This window comes from Molothrus aeneus, chromosome 6 (genome assembly GCF_037042795.1).
Source record: "Molothrus aeneus isolate 106 chromosome 6, BPBGC_Maene_1.0, whole genome shotgun sequence".
NCBI classification, from domain to species: domain Eukaryota; kingdom Metazoa; phylum Chordata; class Aves; order Passeriformes; family Icteridae; genus Molothrus; species Molothrus aeneus.
Genome location: NC_089651.1, coordinates 49,107,201 through 49,128,183, shown reverse-complemented (window position 1 = coordinate 49,128,183; position 20,983 = coordinate 49,107,201). Strand labels below are relative to the sequence as shown.

Sequence of the window (20,983 nt, the reverse complement as noted above, 5' to 3'; positions counted from 1 at the left end):
TAAACCAGAAGTCTGGAGCCCCAAAGCTGACTCAGATAAGGCAAGAAAGTGCAAAAATCAGCAGCATTGCCCAGTGACTCAGATGTGGGACAAGATCACACACACTGTCATCTAAAGGATACCAAAACATATCCAAAATGAGGACACTCGTCCTCAGGCTAAGAAATAACTTCTTGTCAATATAAGAACCATGCAGAGGGCTTGAAGGACTGCACCCCCTTGATCTCTGAGTTATTACAAATAATTTGGGCAAGACTTGGACAGATGCACTTAGGTGCTTGAATGCTGGACAGATTGTTGCCCGTAAAAGAAAACTTTGTAGCCTCTCTTACAATAAGGCTAGCAAGCCTGTGAAACAAAGCTATTGATACACTCCACATCTTTGACATTCACAGTGAGACTCTTGATAGCAGCCTTGCTTAAAAAGGACTTAAATTTACTTAAAATAGCTCCTCATGAGTATCAAAGGAAGAGCTGGTGCTTCCCTCTTCTTCCACACCCCCGCTTATTTTGTTTAACATGGTCAATAATTGTATGCCTGAAGGTATTTATTTTTAAAAAAAATTGTTAATGACAACTTTCCTTTATCCATAAAAGCAAAAATTCAAAATGGACATAAGTTTGAACGTCCCCAGCTGGGAACCCTGCCCTTAACAAATATACTAGATACACATACATGGTTTCTTGGCTGTCTGTATTCATACCCATCTGTTAACATGGCACTGTGCCTACTTACAAGTTGGTCAAACTATCAGTAGGCCATAGGTGCCAAACACTGATCGCTTGCAATGGGCAGCATGCACAATGCTGAGCACTCAATCTCTTGCAAAAAAGCTGTTACCCAAGGAAATATTTAAGCAATGGCTGCACATGCTTTCACATATATCTGGATAAATCCATTCAAATATCTTATATTGATTGACACCAAAGACACCTGGACACAGCAGAAATTCTCTACATGAAAAGATAGAACTAGAAAAAAAAACCCAATAAAAAAAATTTAAAAGACAATTAAAATTTAGTACAAATTCTATTATTCTATATGCTTTTCAAACCATAATACAGTAAACACAAGGGGTTTGTCAGGAAACTTGTGCACTAACAAACATGACATAGAGCTGCCTACTGTACACTGCAGAACTGGAATAAAGCCATCTACTTCTCCCTAAAATCAGTTTTAAAAATTCACTACCACCATCCCTTCAAAAAGAAAAAAAAAAAATCTTAAACTTTCCTCTCAGTACTTCTTTCCATCAACAAAGGAAATATTTTCTATCCACAGGTATTGTGAAGTTTAATTCATTAGTTCCTGCAATCATGCTAAAGTCCTTGGAAACAGTGCCATGGATGTCAAGTACTGTACTATCATTCAAGTGTCAGACCTGACCCTACTTAGCTAAGGTGTCTGACAAGAACAATATTCAAGGTGCATGATTGTAAACAGCAGCATTTTATGTTGCTACAATGTGCTCAAAACAAAGATTTTCCTACTAAGAAGTATGAATAATAGAAGTCTATTTGTCTAAACTCTCTCCAGAAGCCTCTTAGTACTACAAAGGCTTCCACCTAATAAAACATCTTGGAAGAAACAGAATACACTGTACTTGAGATAGCACTATTGACGCAAAACTGTCTGCATATCAGCGGTGTTATCTTTACAAATGTTGCCTGCTACAATTGCTACTTAAGCGATACTTGAACTCTTAGAAAAAATATGAATAGCCACTTCTTAATTCTTGCTGCCATTCATTATCAACAAAACTCTGAAATGAATACAAAACAAATTTATTTTGAAGGAATTTCTGCTGTGTGTCAAGTCATACTGGTGGCTTCCTGATCTTCCTCTTTTATTTTCTGGAAACTGTAATTCTTACAGTTGTTTATTTTAGTAGGATGTATTTTCATTGTCGACCCAGAGAAGGCATGCTAGTGACCTGTGCTCCTAGAGGAGCAGGTAGTTCCAGCAAGACCTGAAATCTATGTATCATTAAAACTGCTCATTAGTCAAAGCAAGAAATCCACGTCTACCTGAAAAAAAAAAATTAACACAAGGAGAAAACAAAACTAAAATTTTGCTCAAGGAGTAGGGAAAAAAGAACATGACACTTAAAGACTCTTGGAAAGTGTAGAGCTGTTTCATGGGAGGGACAGCACAAAAAATAACTGATGTGTCAGTGACTTGCCACACCAGGTGAGGAAAACAGTGAACAAAGACTTTTGCACATAAATTCAGACATTCTGTGACTGGCTGATCCCTGTCTGTGAAAACCTCTCCAATCTAAGTTCCTGATTAAGATACTGGGCAATTAATGGCACTCACACAAGAAGGGCACTACAATTCTCTCCCAAAAAATTTAAAAAAAAATTCCTTTTAGACAAAATTAATAAATACCATTGGTGGACCACAATTACTGAGAAATATGTAATCACAACAGCAGTACAGTTGACGAAGGAAATGCCTTTTTTCCTTTTTTTGCTAAACAAACCAAGATGACTTAATATTTCAGAATGCAGCTTGGTCAGAGGTAGGAAACAGTCATTTACAAGTAGAATTACTGTGCTACTAGTTTTGAACTGCTTTTTTAAGAATACATTACTTTTTTTAAGTTTAACGTTATTTAAGGTTCTCCTGAAAATTTTAATCATCACTGAGTTGTTGCAATAAAAACCAGTGAGCATTGTAAGGTACCAAATCATGTTACTTCAAATCACCTCACCTCTATACCAACTGCAAAATGTGAGTGAGACACTTAAAGGCTTTTTGATCATTTGGCACACTGTATAAAAATCATCAGCTCTGAAATTCACCAGGAATCCAACCTCACTTAGGGATTATCCCCAAGAACTTAGTGGGCAGCTTATTCCTACAGATGAGGGCACAAGCCCTTTGATACAGTAACAGTTACAGGAAGCTTCACAACAGCTCTTGTATTTTTCTTAGCCATAAAAAGGGTCTATGGATTCCCTACAAATTAATAAAAGCCTATAGTTCTCAGAGCGCTTAAGCACAAATTGAAAACCAAAGAGAACAACACAGTTCACCCTGTGTGCAACTGCTGAAATCTCAGACAAAGAAATAGGAATTGAAGAAAAACCACAACAATGACAGAAACCAGCTTACTCCAATTCTTACACACCAGGCCTTCCCTGATCCTAAAATCGCAGATTCTTGTGATTTGTAGGCCTGTGTTTAAAAAAAAAAAGTTTACTTCAAAGCAAAACTCAGGAATGCCTCCCAGCCAAGGTGATGCCACACCGAGACAATCCCGAAGGTGACGAATCTCTAATGTGGCACAGAGCATAGCTTTTACTCAGCCTCCTCCGCCTAGCTTTAGTGCAAAAAAACCCAAAAAACAAAAAAACAGGAAGTAAAACAACTTAGGCCGCTGCCACCGAAGGCAGTTTTAGAGCCCACAGCCGGCAAAGGCGGGGCCCCAGACCTCACGGGTGAAACTGTGGGAGCTCTGCGGGTTGGCCGGGAGAGGGAGAGGGAGAGGGAGAGGGAAGGGCCTTCCCTGCCCCTGGGGAGGAACAAGGCTCGGGCGGGCCCCGCGGTCCCACCGGCCTCCTCCGCGAGGGAAGCGGGGAAAACCGCCCGCAAGCCGCCAGAAGGGCCGGGGATGCTCGGCACGGCGAAACGGATGAGAAACAGTGCCCCAAAACTCGCCTCCTAAACAAAAACCCCAAACAGCTGCGGCCCAGAGGCAGCCGCTGGCTCCAAGTACCTCCTGGGCGAGCGGGCCCGGCGCCGCTCCTTCCTCCCGGTCCGAAATTCCCGCACTGCCCGCGGCCCCCGGCGGCCCGCCCGCCCCGGCGCCACCTCCCAGCATCGCCCGCGCCCATTGGGCCGCCGAGCGCGGCCCTCCGCCTCCGTCCCACCCGGGTCGCGATGCCTACTGGGAAATGTAGTCCGTGGCCGCAGCAAGTGGCGGCAGGCGGGCCCTACACGGACTACAGTTCCCAACAGGCACCGCGGCCCGAGATGGGCCAAGAGCTGAAGTCTTTTGCAGTCATGGAGTCGGTTGGGTTGGAGAAGACCTTTAAAGCCCATGTTCACCGCAAAACCGTGTCTAAGCGCCACATCCACTCGTTTGTGGAACATTTCCCGGGGTGATGACTCCACCACTGCCCTGGCAGCCTGTTCTAGGGCTTCACAGCTCTTTTCAGTGAAACAATTTTGAGAGTTACGAGAAACCTTGGTTTCTTCTGGTGCAATGAGTTTGGGAAGGCCTTTGTCAAGCTGATAGCACGGGATCAGTTGGGTTAGAAAAGATCATCGAATCCAGCCTAGGACCGAGCACCACCAGGTGAACTAGAGCAGGGCACTGAGCCCAGCCTTTCCTTAAACACCTCCAGGGACGGCGATTCCTCCTCCTTCCATTGTCGAGTACAAATGTCTGTGCTTCCACCCCTGATTCTGCTGAGCCGGGAAGTGAGAGAGAGGAGCAGAAGATGAAAGACATGGCAAACCAGGGAATTTTGGAGATGAAGCAGAAAAATAAAAGGACAATGATTTTGTTTTGTTAATTGACTGGGTGTTTCCAACTCTTAAAAAAGCATTATGATTTCAGGGCCACTGTCCTGACATGCTGCAGTTTTAGAGGTACTAAATAGTACCAAACTATTCTCTTTGTTCAAACAAAGAACATCATCATCATGATGAATGTACATCATAACAATACTTACATAGATTTCCTTGACCACCTGGTCTACATTAAGAATACTAGAAATTTATTTTTTAAATATTAGGTGCTACTAGAGATGTTAAAGAATCTGAACTGTTCTGTATGTTCTAGGGTATTACTGTTCATAGGAAAGACCAAAAGTTTGTTTGGACTAAGTGAAGAAAACTACCAGACATCATAGCATTTTGCATGCAGTACCATCCTCTTTAGTATTGAATTACTGGGATCATGAAACCATTTTAGGATGCTGATAGAGAAAACTAAATGAGAAATGTAATAAATATTCCACTCCTACTTGTGAATCACATTTTTATTTAATAGAATGTAGCACTCAAGTTCTAAAGTAAATGTTCTTCACATTTCCATTCTTCCAAAAATTATAGAATTAAATGTCTTATAATTCCAGTATGTATTCTCTTTCTGCAATCTTCTTTATTTTTCTACTTTGAAACATGAGAAGAAAAATGCATATACATTGCTCAAGCACCATGTCATACTACACACAACGTATTAAAACCACAAAAAATAATTAAAAAAAAATAGAAGATAATTGCCAAAAATGGGGAGACTGTGCCACCACAAATACTTGATAAAAGAGTACACATGCACTACACTCAGCTGTCCTAACTGGGGGTTGAAGACCACTGATGGGAGTAGAGATTAAGGTTACTGTATCAAAAATAATCACAGTATTTTCTTCAAATTGCAGACCTCATGAATGCTAGACCATAGAAGATTTTGTTAAAAACCTTGTGGTCAGAGTCCAAAAATAGTCTGAAAAAGGGCAGTGGTATGATCACTTTCCAAGGAGCAAGTTTTTTATTCAGAACCCTTTGTTGTCATGCACCCACCCTGCACCTACTCTGGTGTACAAGAAATTATACTGCCCATCACATCCCCTTGTTATCCTGCAGTGGGAATATACTGACACTAAGGGAAAAATGTGTTCACTGCAAACTTACTTTTTGTCCTCCCATTCACATTTCACACTATTTTCCTCAGAGGAAAGAGGTTATATAAATTAAATTAAGGCTGTGGCTTTTTTCATCTAATGTGCTTTTATTAAGCTTTAAAAGAGTAATCACTGTTCTCTAAGAATATCAATATAGCACTCCAGAGTTATCTTGTTTATCCATTAATATACATTTCAAGAGAATTTAAAGTGATCTACCCAGTAACGTCAGAGCTTGTGTGTATTTTAGGAGACCAGTACATCTGATTGTGTCTGAGTGCTGTTAAAGGGTAGATAGGAACAAAACTGGTTTTGCCAGTCTTTCCAGATGTCTTTACAAGTTAGACTAATTTTTGTGGTTTTGGAGAGGAATATAAATTTTTGTTTATTAATTCCTTCAGAATGCAGTGAATAAGAAACTTTGAATACTTAATCAATTTGATGAAATTATTTTTTAATTCAATGAAGTTACTACACATCTGTCTAAAAAGTTCCCCATAAGATAAGGCCATCATCTAAGTTTTCCTCACCAAAGAAAGGTATAATACTGTCTTTTGTTAGGGTCAACTTCCTAAAGAACTTAATAAAGAATCGCTTCAGCAAAATAAATACTTACCCCTTATTACAAATGAAGAATCAGACACAGAGGTGCTGGGTAAAGTTTGCTTAACTTGAACTGATAAAGAAAATTTGTAACAAATCTCAAAGTAAGACCTGGTTTACTTGACTCTTATTTCTATATTATGAATAAAAAGACATTATTGATTGTTATTTTCAAAACATTTTAAATTCAAAATTAAGATACTGAGGCAGGAAAAATGTTTTTAAATCTTGCAGCTCTTTTAAAATATCATCTGTATTCATTCCCTGAGTAGTTAATTTGTTAAAGAGAGGAGTGGAATATGGGGTAGAAGAGACTCAGTCTCTACAGTGTACCCAATAATTCAATGGAAAAGGGATGAAGTATTAGAAGACTTGATGAAAACACTGTGAAAGAAAAGCTACACAGTGAGATCCATTGGAAGTTTCACTTTTTTCCTGGTAGTTTTGTGATGCTAACAGACACATGATTTTAAGGGAAATAATTTTAAATAAGTTGAAGCTTCTAACATGAGAACTGTTTGAAATGCATTAAATTAATCCAAATTAAAGGACTTTTATGAGTTTCTAAAGCATTTCTATGTTTTCTTTGGTCAAGGTCCAAACTCATATGCATAGGCAGTTTTCCTCTACTTAAATGACTGAATTGTCTTGACTGTGAAGTGTCTCCCCCCATCCCAGTTAGAGTGATATTTATAGGTACAAATGCATTTTATCTGGGGGCAGTGTATATCCTACACTGTAGATTCACTCACATGCACACAAACAGCAGTGCATAGGATCCAACTGTAATGATGCAAAGAACTTCTGTTTATCATCAAACATTTCATATATTCCATTACATGTGAAAGAATTATTATCTGTCCTGTTGCAGTGCAATGCTTTTTCCTGTAATGGAATTTTACTCTGCAAATTTATTTTGGTATTAAAAGGTTCCACTTTATAATGTCTATGGTTCAATCAGTGATCTAAAAGGCACTTAAATACTTTGAACAAGATACATAAAACGCTTTTATTGCAAAGCTTTGCTGTATCTACCAATTTTACCATTGATCTCTTTCCATGTAAGGCAGTTCTGGAAACTGCCCATGCTGTATAAAATCACATGGTGGCTTTTGATCTCCAGCTGGTGATTAAAGCACATTATGGAGGTTTGAAATTTTCTTGTGGTCATTAGCATACCTCCAAACACTTCTCTGCTAAATAGTAGTGTTGTCACTATATGCTATTTAAATAAGAAACCAGAATTCTATAAACTTATTATTTGCTATGCTTTGTAGCTGAGAGGATATAGATCTCTTGAATGAGGTGAGCTTATACTTAGATGTGGACTTCCTGATCAAATAGTGATTTCTTAAGGTGATTTGGCTCTAGAAAATGCATGAAAGAATGAGGTTATATTTTTTAAAACCCTCTTTTGATGCAAACAGGGAGTGCTCTGTGCCTTGTACTCCCTATCTACAGTTCCCTGTTTTCTACTGCAAACAGGGAGAGCTCTGTGCCTTGTACTCCCTATCTACAGTTCCCTATTTCCCACTGCTTAAAAACATCACTATCACTTCCAAGGTCACCAAGCTGTCATATGTTTTCTACAGTGGATTTTTAAACAACACAGTATTAACTCTTTTTCTTGAAAGTAGAAGAAATAGCATCTTTCAGCACACTTATTGAAAATGTATTTGTGTGTTGGGAAAAATAAAGAATCACCATGTACTTGTTACTTCCTCTAGCAATCTCTTCAGTTCTTTTCACAGAAAATAAATGAGTATGCCAGCTTTATATATTTTTTATCTTTCACTTTATTATAGTAGATTGCATCTTATTTGTATATTTTTACCAACTATAACTTGCCAAGAAGCAAAGCTTATTGAATGTTACCCAGATACAGAGGAAAACATAGCACATGTTCAAGGATATTACAGTCAGTAAATACCAAATAAATTCAAAAGCCTTGTTAGTTGTTCTACCCTGTCTCCTGACTCCCCAAAATAGAACAAATATAGGTAACCTGGTTTCTGACAAGTCAGTGGTTACAGATGGTTAAAAGGGAATAAAATCTGGGTCGAGGGAAAAATATTGGCCTGGAATGGATTTTGCAGTTGTAAGGGAGACATTTGAAAGGACAGTAAAACTTGTGGAAGAGATGTGCAGGCAAAATATCAAGGTTAGCAGTTATCAGTAGACCCATGAAAGAATGCAGTTTTGAGTCAATTATACTGTGTGGCACCTTGAATTATTTAAATCCAGGAAATTATAATTTCTTGTCTCTGCATTTATCCATCAGTTTCATGAGAGACAGCACTACAAATTTATCATTTAGGTAATATTTTTACTTATAAACTGCATGCTAAAACACCTAAGATCTTTTATAAGATTTGGAGACAGCAGTTTTTGTCTGAGCAGCATGTTGTTCAGAAAAAAAAAAAAAAAACAACAAAAAGCTAATGAAATTAGCACATTTCATCCTTTTTAATATCAAAAGTTAATCCATATTCATATAAATAGTTTTTTGGTTAATTAATTGTCTCATACAAACTTTCTTTGAGAAAGTAAAAGGGGCAGAAATCTTTGACTGTTTCCTTGGAAGGAAATGTAATACAATGAAAATTAAAAATAAACTGCTGCAATCCATTATAATTCATACTTGTCTGTCTTCTGGCAAGCTTTCTTGTACAGAAATAGCTGTCTGGAGAAGAAAAAGTACTTACAGATCTGCTATTCTATACTTGAGCATAGCATGGAATCCTTCCTGTCATGCCACTGCACTGCATAGTGTTGGTGTTCATGACTATGCTAGTCTACATCATATTTACATGACATGTAACAAAGTACATGATTTGGATAAGAACTGGTTTTCCCCAAACTCAAATGGCACCAAGAAACTCTAAAAAAGTGTTACCACTAGGTGTCTCATTGGTTTCAATGTACTACAACCCAAGAGCAAGAAATGCTCCACAAAATTTGACAAAAATACAATTGATTACCACTGACATCCCCTCTTTTGTTACACCAGCACACCCTCAGTTTAGTCACATGCATTATTGTAATCAAGCTGTCAATCAGATTTTGGAATATTTCATTTTTTGACATAATTACAGCAGAATCCCTACAGCCCGTCTAGAACATGGGTATGGCAAGATTGATATTGTGTTACAAAATGTGATCTGACAAAAAAAATGATGCTTCTGTGCAAAAATTAAAGAAACACTGAACTGCTAATGTATTTACCCTGGAAATGTGTTCCATAAGGTAGATTGTCAAGAGTCAATATAACTGCCTGCCCATTCACTGTTCTTGTGCTTTAAATGTTTAAATGTTGTCTGTGTCATTTTTATTTTTGCTTACAAATATATAGCTTTAATTTTCTTAATTGGAACCAACTGTATGGAGAACTTTTTTGCTTTTAGGCTTACAGCAAAAGATTTAGAGAAACAATCAGAGGAGAAAGGGGATGCCAAGGAGAGACTTAGGCTGATGTTGATATTCCTCTGAGACAACCCCATTTATGAAGAGCCACAAAGCCAATGGGCTATTTTGTTGGCATTTGTAAACAGCTCATTGATAAGATATTTAGAGTATATATTGATACCTTTTTCAAGAATTTCACATTCCTGGTTTTTGATGTATAGTAGAGAAGGTAATTTTTATTGTTAATATTTCAAAACATGAGAGATGCAAGTAGAGGTGAAAGGCTCTTTAGATGGAGATCCATCTGTCAGCAATTACAAGGGTTCCCCTGAACACATATGTTACAAACTTCAGCCTGGCTCAGGTGAGCATTAGTTAGATAGAGTCTCTCTCACTTCTGGGACAGCAGTTTGTCTTTTAACCAAGAAGGTAATTTCTACCATCTGATGACTATTTCATGTCCTCTGTGAATGAGTTTGCAGACCCCAGCATCATTTTATGTAGACAGATGTCCCCCTTCACGAAAACAACTGTCACAATTGGCGATGGTTTTCACACGTGCTGGCAGCAGCACAGGCTTAGGATGAATGGAAGGGAGACAGGAGAGCATCCTCTGGCTGCAGGGAGGCAGGTGAGGATGGTGGATGTTTGGATTCTCTCTGGCTGCAGGGAGGCAGGAGAGGATGGTGGATGTTTGCATTCTCTCTGGCTGCAGGGAGGCAGGTGAGGATGGTGGATGTTTGCATTCTCTCTGGCTGCAGGGAGGCAGGAGAGGATGGTGGATGTTTGCATTCTCTCTGGCTGCAGGGAGGCAGGTGAGGATGGTGGATGTTTGCATTCTCTCTGGCTGCAGGGAGGCAGGTGAGGATGGTGGATGTTTGCAGTCCCTCTGACAGTGCTGCATTTCACTGTGCAGGACTGGTGGTGCAGGGGATCTTCTCTGTGACCAGTGCTCTTTGCTTTAAAGGCCACTTGTTTGGATATCTGTAGACAGGTATTCCACTAGAATAGCTTGATGCAAATGTGTGTGGATAGTTTAGGACATCTTCTTGTCTGTTAATAAATTAATAATTGTTTTCTTTCCGATGGTAGGTGGGGAAAATTGCAAACACATTTTTCACTGAAGAGTTATGCATGGCTTTAAGAAGCTGCAGAAAAACACACAATCTCAGCACTTTTCCAACCTCGACTTCAGGAGACACACTGTAACTCTGCTCCTTCTCTCCATCTTCTTTCTGTCCTCAGGGTCTCATTTGCTTATTTTCCATATCACAGGCACTGGCCCTGTTATTCAGAGAACTACTGTTTTACTTGAGTATTATCTCACCTCCTAAGACCTCTGTTTTTAAGATCTGTTTTTTCAAGTTGAGTTGCTGTATTTTCATGCAGACATCTGCTGAAAGCATTGAATTAATTAATATAGTAGTAGCAACTAGGAAAACATGATAATCAGTTTTGTCCTCTGCCACAGTGAAATTACCAGGGCAGACAAAAATTGTGTAGAATCTGATGGGCTCTCTGTTTTACAATTTGTTACTGGGACAATAGGTTAAATTTCTGGCTTTTCCTTCCATTCCTCCACCTTCTTTCCCTTCAAATCTTGAACCTGACTCCATCCACTCATACAAAAGATGACCTTGCATATCTCATGGTGGAGGTGGTGAGTTTCACATTCCCTGCAGACTGGCTGCTTTTTGACAGGAGATGCTAAGTTTTGTCTCTCTCCAAAATATGAGCTGCCCGTAGCTCATATTTTATTGAATTATACTAGGAAGAAAGTGTTCACCATCTATTGTTAAAACTGCTAATTTTTTCAGTAATGATGTGGCTTTGAAGATATTTAAATGGTATGAAACCTACATCAATGATATAAATAAAGAAGCAAGTTCAGCAGTTTTATGACACTGTATACTGACAGTATTCTAAACTGTCCACTAAACATTTTTCATTCTCCCTGGAATATCAACATACTGACTGCAATATTTTCATCAATGTTCTTTTACTTGCTAATAATCAAATTGAAGCCATCAACCTTTTCATTTAGAACCACTTGCTCCAAAAAGTAAGCACAGCCATTTGAAACAATTTTGTTGCTATGTCAGATAGAATGTAAGTTTTAAATTGTTGAATTGTAAGACTGCCACCTCGTAAACATATTATAATGTATATTGGTCTATTTTGGTGAACAGCTGAATAATAATGTACTTTAAAAACAGTTTGAAATGCATCTTCTAAGATATAAAGCAGAGAGGATGACTAATATGAGAACATGGCATTTCACAGCAAACTTAATGAAAGCTTGTGAAAACTACAGTATCTCATCACCACACTGGCTACATTGGCTGCAATATAGTCAATACTATATTGACTGCTAGAAAGGCTATAAGTATAAAGCATTCCATCTCTCCTGATGAAAGTAACTTAGCTGGGTCAAGATTGATGGGTAAAAGAGTAAATATTCCAGCTTCATGAATTTTATATAACTTATTCTTGAATATTTTTTAGAATTGTGTCCCATCTCCTTGACCAAAGTAAACTTTGTTTTTCCTTCATTTTCAAAGAGCCTTTTGAGAATGATCATTAAAGTAGGAGCATATTTTTAATGCATAATTTATCTGCAGAGCCCCAAAATAGAGCCTGCTTTTCCTGCATTTCTAGTTGTAAAAACTTGAGAGGGTACAACTACTTTTAAAAGGAGTAGATTGCCTGATGAGGTGTTTTAGCCTTTTTATTAAGTTATTTATTTTAAGTTGAAAATGTTTCCTGAGTGCTTGCTGTTTACTTGGCTTTATATTGTTTGTATGTGAGACAGCCTCCTAGCAGAGGGACAGTTCTGCCTGGCTCAGGCATGAAATCATTGGTGCTGTTTGCTCGACCCTGCATGCAGACACAGCTAAATAATCCCAAAGTGCACATGCTGTCTCTCTCTCCTGCTTGTGTAGATGTTATTCAAACACTAGTTTGGGGATGAAAAGCTCCCTTCCTGTAGTCTGCTACCATGGAGTACCTATTCAACATAGATGCTACATTGCCTCTCACTCTTAATCAAGACCCCATGGTATGGCACACAGCACTCACACACCACGCATCAAAAAAAACCTACATGTGTTCCAAAATCTTTAAAAAACCCCAAATAATATAACCTATAAAACCAGAAACAATATAGTCCTATATAACCAGCTAAAGATACTCTTGCGCCCACTTCAGCACTGATATCTTTGTTCTGTTGTTTAGATTAAGCTCAAAATGTAATTGTTTATTGACCAATTTTTGTGTCATATGAGAGAAAGGCTATGTTTGGGAATATTCAGAATGGGATGCAAGAAAATTTTCTCATGTAAGAAAATTGAAAGGGGAAATCATATGCATGGAAGTTTGCCATCTCTGTATGCAATTGGTCAGATAGGATACATAACCTTTTCCTGCAAATGTTGTTTGTCACATCTCTGAATTTCCAGAGCATCTGCTGGAAATAAAAAAAAACTATTATGTCATCCTAGAATCACAAAGGTGAATGGAAGGAAGAGGTATGCATGTGTAGGTGTGTACTTTCCTAGGGATATCCTGAAAAACATTTGTACCTGGTCTTTAGAACAAGCCACTTGTGAACAATTAGTTCACATTACAGGTATAATATACTGGGTAGAAGTATTTGAAGTTTTATTACTGATTAAGATTCTAATTTATTATGCATAATAATCTTGAGTTACTAAACACTCAAAAGATGGAAAGCATAAAAGACTGAAAGGACATACAGATAATTTTCTTCATAGAATGACATATTTAACTCACATACAGCCTCTAGGTTGTTGGTTTATTTTTCCTCCAATGGAAAGCTAAGCATAAGGTAAGGAATTCAGATTATTATAAAGCATCTGAAAAGGTCCTTGTAAAACACCATTTTTAGATGAAGGGAATTTTTTTCAAATTAACAACATAGCGTAATGCAAATCAACCTATCTGCCCTTGTGTGGTCATTTTTACCAGGGCAATACAATCCTGGATTGAACATGAATCATTAAAGGTGTGGTCTAATAGTGTTTTATTCACTTTTGATGCATTGTGAATTTATGTTTCACATCAATAATGAGCTGCAAAACCTTTCAGGGTACTAATAAACAAAATAGAGCATTGAAATAGTCTGTGCCCTACTGACAGAGGAAATAACACCAAAAAAATTTCAAAACTATCATGAGAAGTATACACACAGAAATATTCAGAAAACCCATAGGAGATGTTCCAAGAAAGAACCAGAAGGGACATTTGCCTAGGAATAGAAGAAGCCTGGGGATTTAACAGATGAGTGACAGAGATGACAGCAGGTAGGAGTGGGCAGCTCAGGGGTTTGGTCTGGTGGCAAGGAGGAAAGAATTGCACCTGGTGTTCTGGGCACAAAAGTTGTTGGGAAATAGACAAAGCACAAAGAGGGCAGACAGTCCAGACAGAAGAGGGCAAGGAGAACAAAACTGGAGTTACTGGAGAGAAGACATGGCCAACTGGAAAACCTTTTCAAATCAGCACAGATTGTAAAGCAAAGGACAAGCAGAGGTAGGAGGAGGAAAAAGAAAAACATGACTCTTGCAAAGATCTCCACTACTCTAGTAAGATTTTTCCAGCTGAGGAAAGAGGGAAACTGAAGCAGACAAGGCAGCAGGTAGAAGATACTTGCCAACTTCAAGTTTCCCAGCCAAGTTTGTTTAGTATGGTCACACATGCTACTCTTGGCACCTGCCAAGTTGAGCATTTATAATGGTTCAGAATTTTACTTGTTCCCTTTTCACTGCTTGAAATGATCCTGGGTCACTTGCATCAAAATCTAGTTTAGAATGTTATATGATGGGTATCTGGAAAAATGTGAATTGTACAAGTAAAATTAGGCATGTATTAAGGAGCAGCTTTTTGCCTGCTACAATGCAGCTCTGCCAATGCACTTCAGGCTTGACTTGCAATACCCTGCATAAAAATCAGTGCTGTCTCTCTTCAGAGCAGTGACTCAGTCATGCTGAACTATGCCACCTCTGTGGCAGAATATAGTCTATTGTATCTGTTTTATAACCTTTATGACTCAGAATCCAACACAGTTATCACAAAAAACAGAGCAGTTCCAAAAGTGTATTTGTAATGCAGACAATTTAATACATCATCATTCAAAGAAGAGTTGAAATTTCAGGCTGGTACAGCAAACTATGTCTTAAATAAAGACTTGCATTATTAACAAGCTGCATCATGTTTTTCAAGACCCATGGAAGAAGACAGGAAAGGGTGAGTTTGGTTTCTTTTTCCTCACCTCATTACTAACCAAAACACATAGGACTGGACAACTCAGGGACCTGAGTTTTACTTTCTAATCTTGTGCTGGATTTGAGCTATTAGCCTATATCAAGACTGGTAAAAAAACAATGATTGCCAACTTATGTAAGCAACTGCAAAGAGTTTAGTTGTTTCAGTACATTTCCTAGAGAAAAACAGGGTACAAATAACAAAAATAGCCTTATCTGCCTGTTTTCAAGTCAGTATTGCAGACTGAAGAGCAGCAAACTGTTAGTTTGTCTAAGCAGGGAACTATTCTGAAGTGTGTCTCTGTGGTTTCCTGTCACACACAGACACATGTTCCAACATTTACCAAACTTGGTCTCTGTTTAAGCCAGTGGTAAGGTGCAGCCATAACAACATTTCTTACCAAGTCCATGAACAGGCAAATTTTGAGCCACCAAGTTAGTGTTTACCTACTGTTCTTGATTCCTTAGTATCAAAATGGAAACTCAGCTGCCAAAAGCTATTTTTGCCCCCCACAGAGAAAAATTTATATCCGTCTTTTACAGGAGGTTTTGAAAATGGTATTACAGAATTGTAGATAAAGGAAACTTCACAGTCTGCAATAACAGGGCCATCATGGCTGCTCTGATCTTCATACCTTTAGCAAAATAGATTAAGATCCTCCTTGAGAAGTAGCTTCTTCACAAACTGAATAACTGAGTTTAACTTATACTGCTAACAGAGATTTCTTTTGTGACACATTGAGCCATCCAGTGGCACAGGCTGAAAAGACTACTGCATGTACTTGTTAATGCATTTCTCCAGTGCCTTTCTCTATATCAGAGATGTATCGGTGGTTATAAAAAAAGCAAACATAAAAAACAAAGCAACACACTCCCCTCCCCCCCCGCCAAAAAACCAAACAAGCAAACAAACACCAAAAAAAAAGGAACAAGACAATATCAAATCTCTGTTTAGTGATAACTGCAAAGACCTAAAGGTAATGAGCATTTGTATTCATTTAAAGTCAGACAGAAGTAGTTTCTTGACATTGATTTAATAGAGAAGGGAGATCAGGAAAAAAGAAAGAAGCAATTAAAAATTTCAAAAAGGAAAAGTTTAAAATTCCAGGTTGAGGCTGCATATATGCCCCCAAGTCACTTCTTTACACATCTATGCTTTTCCAAGTAGAATAGTTAAAATTAGATCTCAGTCTTTGGCCACCTGCATATTCTTGTCATACCAGTTTGAGTCCATTAATTTACCCCATATCACCTCACTTTAGTCAATGCCAGAATCTTGTGATTGAAAAACAATGCTTCAGTATTTGAAATAGGTAGATATAAGTATCTGTACACGGGAGAGAACCAATCACTGAGGGCTTAAATGAGCAACTAATTAAATATAGTGTGATTTTTAATTTTTTTTAAGATTGTAAGAAATTAAATGCTGAATAATGGTGCTATAGCAGTAGTTGGTAGAGCTTGGCTTAGTGTGGGCAATGAAGAAAGATCATTAACAAATAAAATAGGGAGCACCTCAGGGGACACGCCTACAGACAGTCTGTCACCCACTGGTTTTAACATTTCATTTCAAAATTTAATTAGATATCAATTTTGGAATGCCTAAATGAAACCAGCCTCTTTCCATTGCACCAACATGCATCAGTTTTTAGTGATAAATTTAAGGCTGTAACAACGTTCCTTGTCCTAAATTTTGAGGGGAAAGAATAACAACAGAAGAAGAGCCAGAAATTACATTCTGGGTTCTAGCAACCAACAAACCATCCAACAAAAGTAAATGATTTTAATACCAATATTTAACTCATTACTGATGCACTGGAAGCAGTAGCAAGGCCTTATAAAAATAATATTATTTCTCACTAACTTCAGAAAGGGTAGGACTAGTGTCCCTGGTTAATAAGGAAATGCTTCATTGATCACAAAAGCAATGTGAGTCTTCTATCATTCTAGTAAAATTTATGATATGTAAGTCAGTAAGAACTATTGTAGACTGCATGGGACTCCCTACTGTCAAATAGATCATTGCAGAATCTGGCTGCAGCTACTTTAGGATGTCATAAAGAATGAAAAGTGTTCTATTCTGGAAACAAACTAAGCACTAGTCAATGTTTCCCTTTCTAAAGTAAGCAAGTCAGTTCAATGTCCAGATGATGGAGCAGGTGTACTCCATGTCACAATGTAGAGTCTTGATGTCTGCTTTCTTACTGAGACAATCAGTGTTTGGAAGAGAGCAGTATCATAGATCACATCAGGATTTCAAGTTTTTGTCTGCCAAAAAATAATACAGTTACATTTTTTTGAAGTAATTGTTAGCTAGTGGGAAATATGAACTGTTGTGCAAATGTGAGAGCTGCCTTCATTACTGCTGTCATTTTCACTGGGGGTTTTTTGGACCAGCAGTTCCTATGCTTTACAAATAACACAGTTGTAGCAGGCTTAGCTGTGTTCTGCAGCAGGTGGGCAGGATGAGACTGTAAACCATCTGTCCATTCATCTATCTTAGACACATATCTCCCCTATTTCAATTATACTCAGAAATCATTTCATTAGATGACTGATAAATTCATTCCCATTTATACATGGGGAATGAAAGGCCTGGGGTGCTTCCATGTTTCCTTCAGACTGGGGCTCAAGTCTGTAGTGTCCATTCTTTTTGCAATAGTGCTCCACTCACTGGATAGTCTTCCTTCATCCTTTCCAGCATCTTTCCCTATCTGAGGCTCCCTATTTACCTCTTTGTGTGGGCTGCAAAGAGTGAGTGAGTTTACAGAGTTTGCCTCTTCACGTTAATTCATTTTATTCTGGATATTCAGCATATAAGGTATTCATAGATACCCTAATGTAAATGGAGTGAGCCAGTCTCCAAGTTTCATAGTTGCACTATTCCCATTTCAGTGCAATCCTACCATTTCCCTGAGTATTGCAGTGAACTACACCGAAGCAGCATACAGTATCCTGGGGTGATGTTAACTGTGGACTGTGTCAATCTAAAGTGAAACATCAGGGGGTTCATGTTCCCTCCAGCATGGGAAAGGACAATTTTACACAGGGTTGTTGAGCTCCTGTCAAAGAGCAGGTAGCTGTGCCAGCAGTGGCAGGAGTGGCTGCATGGAGGAGATCCAAGGGCGGGCAAATGCTCCCTGGGGCTGCAGAATCTGAGACTGGGGCTGGGGCACTCTTGTACTGCAAGGGCAGGTGGAGGCTGCCCGGTGTTGAGGCTGCTGGCTCAAACAGCCCTGAAGGCTGTGCCTGTGCAGCCTGTGCCTCTCCCATGCCTCTGCAGAAGAGAGTTTCTGATGGCTAAGAATCATATGTCTTTTTTTTATTATTATTTTAAATTATCACCAATATTCATTAACTGGTTTGAAAGCAGGCAACATCTGGGCAAAAGGAGAATCTTTTCAGTAATGCTTACTGTCGAGTACATATTCATACAAAGAATTGCAGAATTTCCACATGGAGCCAAACATGTTTGGACAAGGTCTTACAGGGAGGGCATCCTGCCTGCAGGCAGCTGACTGTGCAGTCGGAACAGGAGCAGTCAGCTGAGAAGCTGCACCTCCTCTGATTAGTATTGCCCAATATGACCCTGTTCCTGAGCAGATCAGCAGTGCACCTCGTGTCTCTGCCTTTCCCATAGACACTGTTGATGTGCTAATGCGAGGAACATGGATGTCTTATTTGCTAGGAACCTTGCAAACAGAGAAATTATTAAACTGCAGAGGATAGGCACTAAGCTCAGCCCCACAACCCTGTTAATTGCTTAATATGGCATCGTGTGTAACAGATTCTCTCTGCCATGATAAGGGGCTCTTTGTTGGGCACTTAGCCCAGTAGCAAACACAAGCTGGTTCAGCTTTGCAGGGCCCATGGTACAGTGCAGGGGGGCTTCAAAGTCTTCCGAGAGATTGCTTCCAAACAAAGTTTCTGCCTGCATTCTGAACCAGGGGGAGGTTTCTGATGGGAATTCCTGTGCATAGAAGGGGCTGCATGTTCTCAAAGGGACAGTGGACAGTAATAGCCCACTCATGCTCTGCAACAGCACTTGTGGTTGCAGCATGAATTGATCTCTAAATTGTGAGACACTGAAGGTGCAAATCCTCCCACTGGCAGCACCTGGGGCCACTTCAAGGCCTCTGTTTTACTTAAACCTGAGCAACCTGCTAATGCACGCTAAGACCTGTCACCTGGCCTTAGACTATTGCCACATTTCCTTGATGTTTTCCTTAGCGTTGCCCTCACAATACATGCAGAAATTGAGGTACCTTCCCGCAGTGTGAAACCCCTTTATTCTGACGCAAGAACAACAGAGCTTTGTTGTTCTTCAAAGCAGCATAAACACATCCCGTTAGTGACAAGCCAGCCAAGTGTCTCCCGGGCCGACAGTGCGTCCTGCCTGCACTGTCGTTCCCTGCAGGGCAGTGGGGCTCTCCGAGGCGTGAACCCCCCACAGCCCCAGACCCCAGAGAGCGCACGGGAGAAGCGGTGCGAGGAAGAGGAGGGTGCGCGCCCCGAGCCCGCCGCAGCCCCGCCGAGCGCTGCCCTGCAACCCGCGGCTGCATTGCTGCAAACACTGCATCCTCCTGCTGGGAGCGTGCTGCTTCTGCTGCCAGGCTCGGGACTGAAGCGAAATGAAATTAAACTCTCTTCCTAGCGAGCGGGAAGGTGAGGCAAACTTCGAGCTGGGTATCATGCACGGCTCTTGCTTGCGGATGTGTTACGTACGGGCACACGCAGGCAAAGTCACACTCACCTGGGGGTCACGCAGCAGTGACAGCGACACTCCATCTGCTTACCAAGAAAGCCAACATAGTGTTAAAAAGCAGCCAGGATGCTCAGACCAGATTGGACTTTAGACAGGAAATTATCTTTTCAAATTTTGGTTGAACGATAAGAAGCTTTTAAAACTAAAGAAATGAATGATGTATGCAAAGCTGTACTTGAAATGATTCTGGTGTTGCAAATTGCCACGCTCTTACTGTGGAGCTGATGAAAATAAATGAAGCTCTGCGTTGCTGGGCTTTTTCCTCCCCCTTCTAATAAATGAAATGAAAAAGCCCCATTATTGAGCCACCTGCTTCAAATTCCTAATTGTGGTAACTGAATTCTGAAATTATTTGTTAGCTGTGTAATATCACACGCATTAAAAATACTGAGAGGCTATTAAGTTCTTTAAAACCCAGCACTGGATAAAAAGGTGCAGCTATCTTCAGATTTTTATTTCCATGAAATAACTTTTCCAGTAGAGAAATATGTTCAAATCCTACAAGTGCATCCTGAAAAAAACCCTGTTAATTTACCAGTTAGAGAAGCTGCAAAGTAAAGACCCAGGAGAGGTCCATTGACATATTTAAATATTTTTAAAATAGTGCTGCATGCCATGCTGTTCATATTTTTCTAGCATATAAATATAAATGTTTCAGAAGACAATAGAAATCACATGAAATATAAATGTAATATTTCTAATGAGCAGGTGAGTGTGTGTACATATGTGTCTCTGAAGTGTATTGCAGTATGCCTGAGCTATTGCTGCATGTGTGTATAAAGCACCTCATTTAATTCCTAACAGTTTCTCATTTTAATAATGTTCCAACTTAGATTTCTATGTATATATTTTTTATAATTAAAAAAAAAGATTATTATCAGGACAAGCTAGAAAGAGTTGTTCTTGAAATATTTTTTTAATCAAAATAATGTTTCTAGTTGAAACTCATTGTTTTGATCTTTTTTAATGTGAAAGGACTGGAATCTATTAAAAAGATCTTCTCCAAAAAGTTGTTCTACATACATCCTATATGGTCTTTTTTTTTCTCCCCACAAATACAAATATGGATAATACAAATATATATGCACACACAGATTTCTAGACAAGATGCAACCGTTTCTCTTAGATTAACTTCTTACACGTAAAATCTCAGCACAGAAATTATTAAAGGGTTAAAATAACAATCTCAGAATTCAACTCAGCTGTGACAATATTCAGCACATTGAACTGCTGAAATCTACATGGAATTAGACATCCTCTTGCCCATCGAACCAAATGAACTGGGTTGCTATTA

The 20,983-nt window shown here is 39.1% G+C and overlaps 1 protein-coding gene across 2 annotated transcripts in view; it reads right to left on the bottom strand.

The window, feature by feature from the left end:
• VRK1 (VRK serine/threonine kinase 1) overlaps positions 1–3,843 on the bottom strand; it is a 30,873-nt gene extending 27,030 nt beyond the window's left edge. Inside the window, exon 1 of one of the 2 annotated variants that reach the window (XM_066551689.1) lies at positions 3,726–3,843. In XM_066551689.1, coding sequence (XP_066407786.1) covers positions 3,726–3,843 — 118 coding nt within the window. The remainder of the gene's footprint in view (positions 1–3,725) is intronic. The other variant, XM_066551691.1, reaches the window with a different exon arrangement.
• Positions 3,844–20,983: the final 17,140 nt, after the last annotated feature.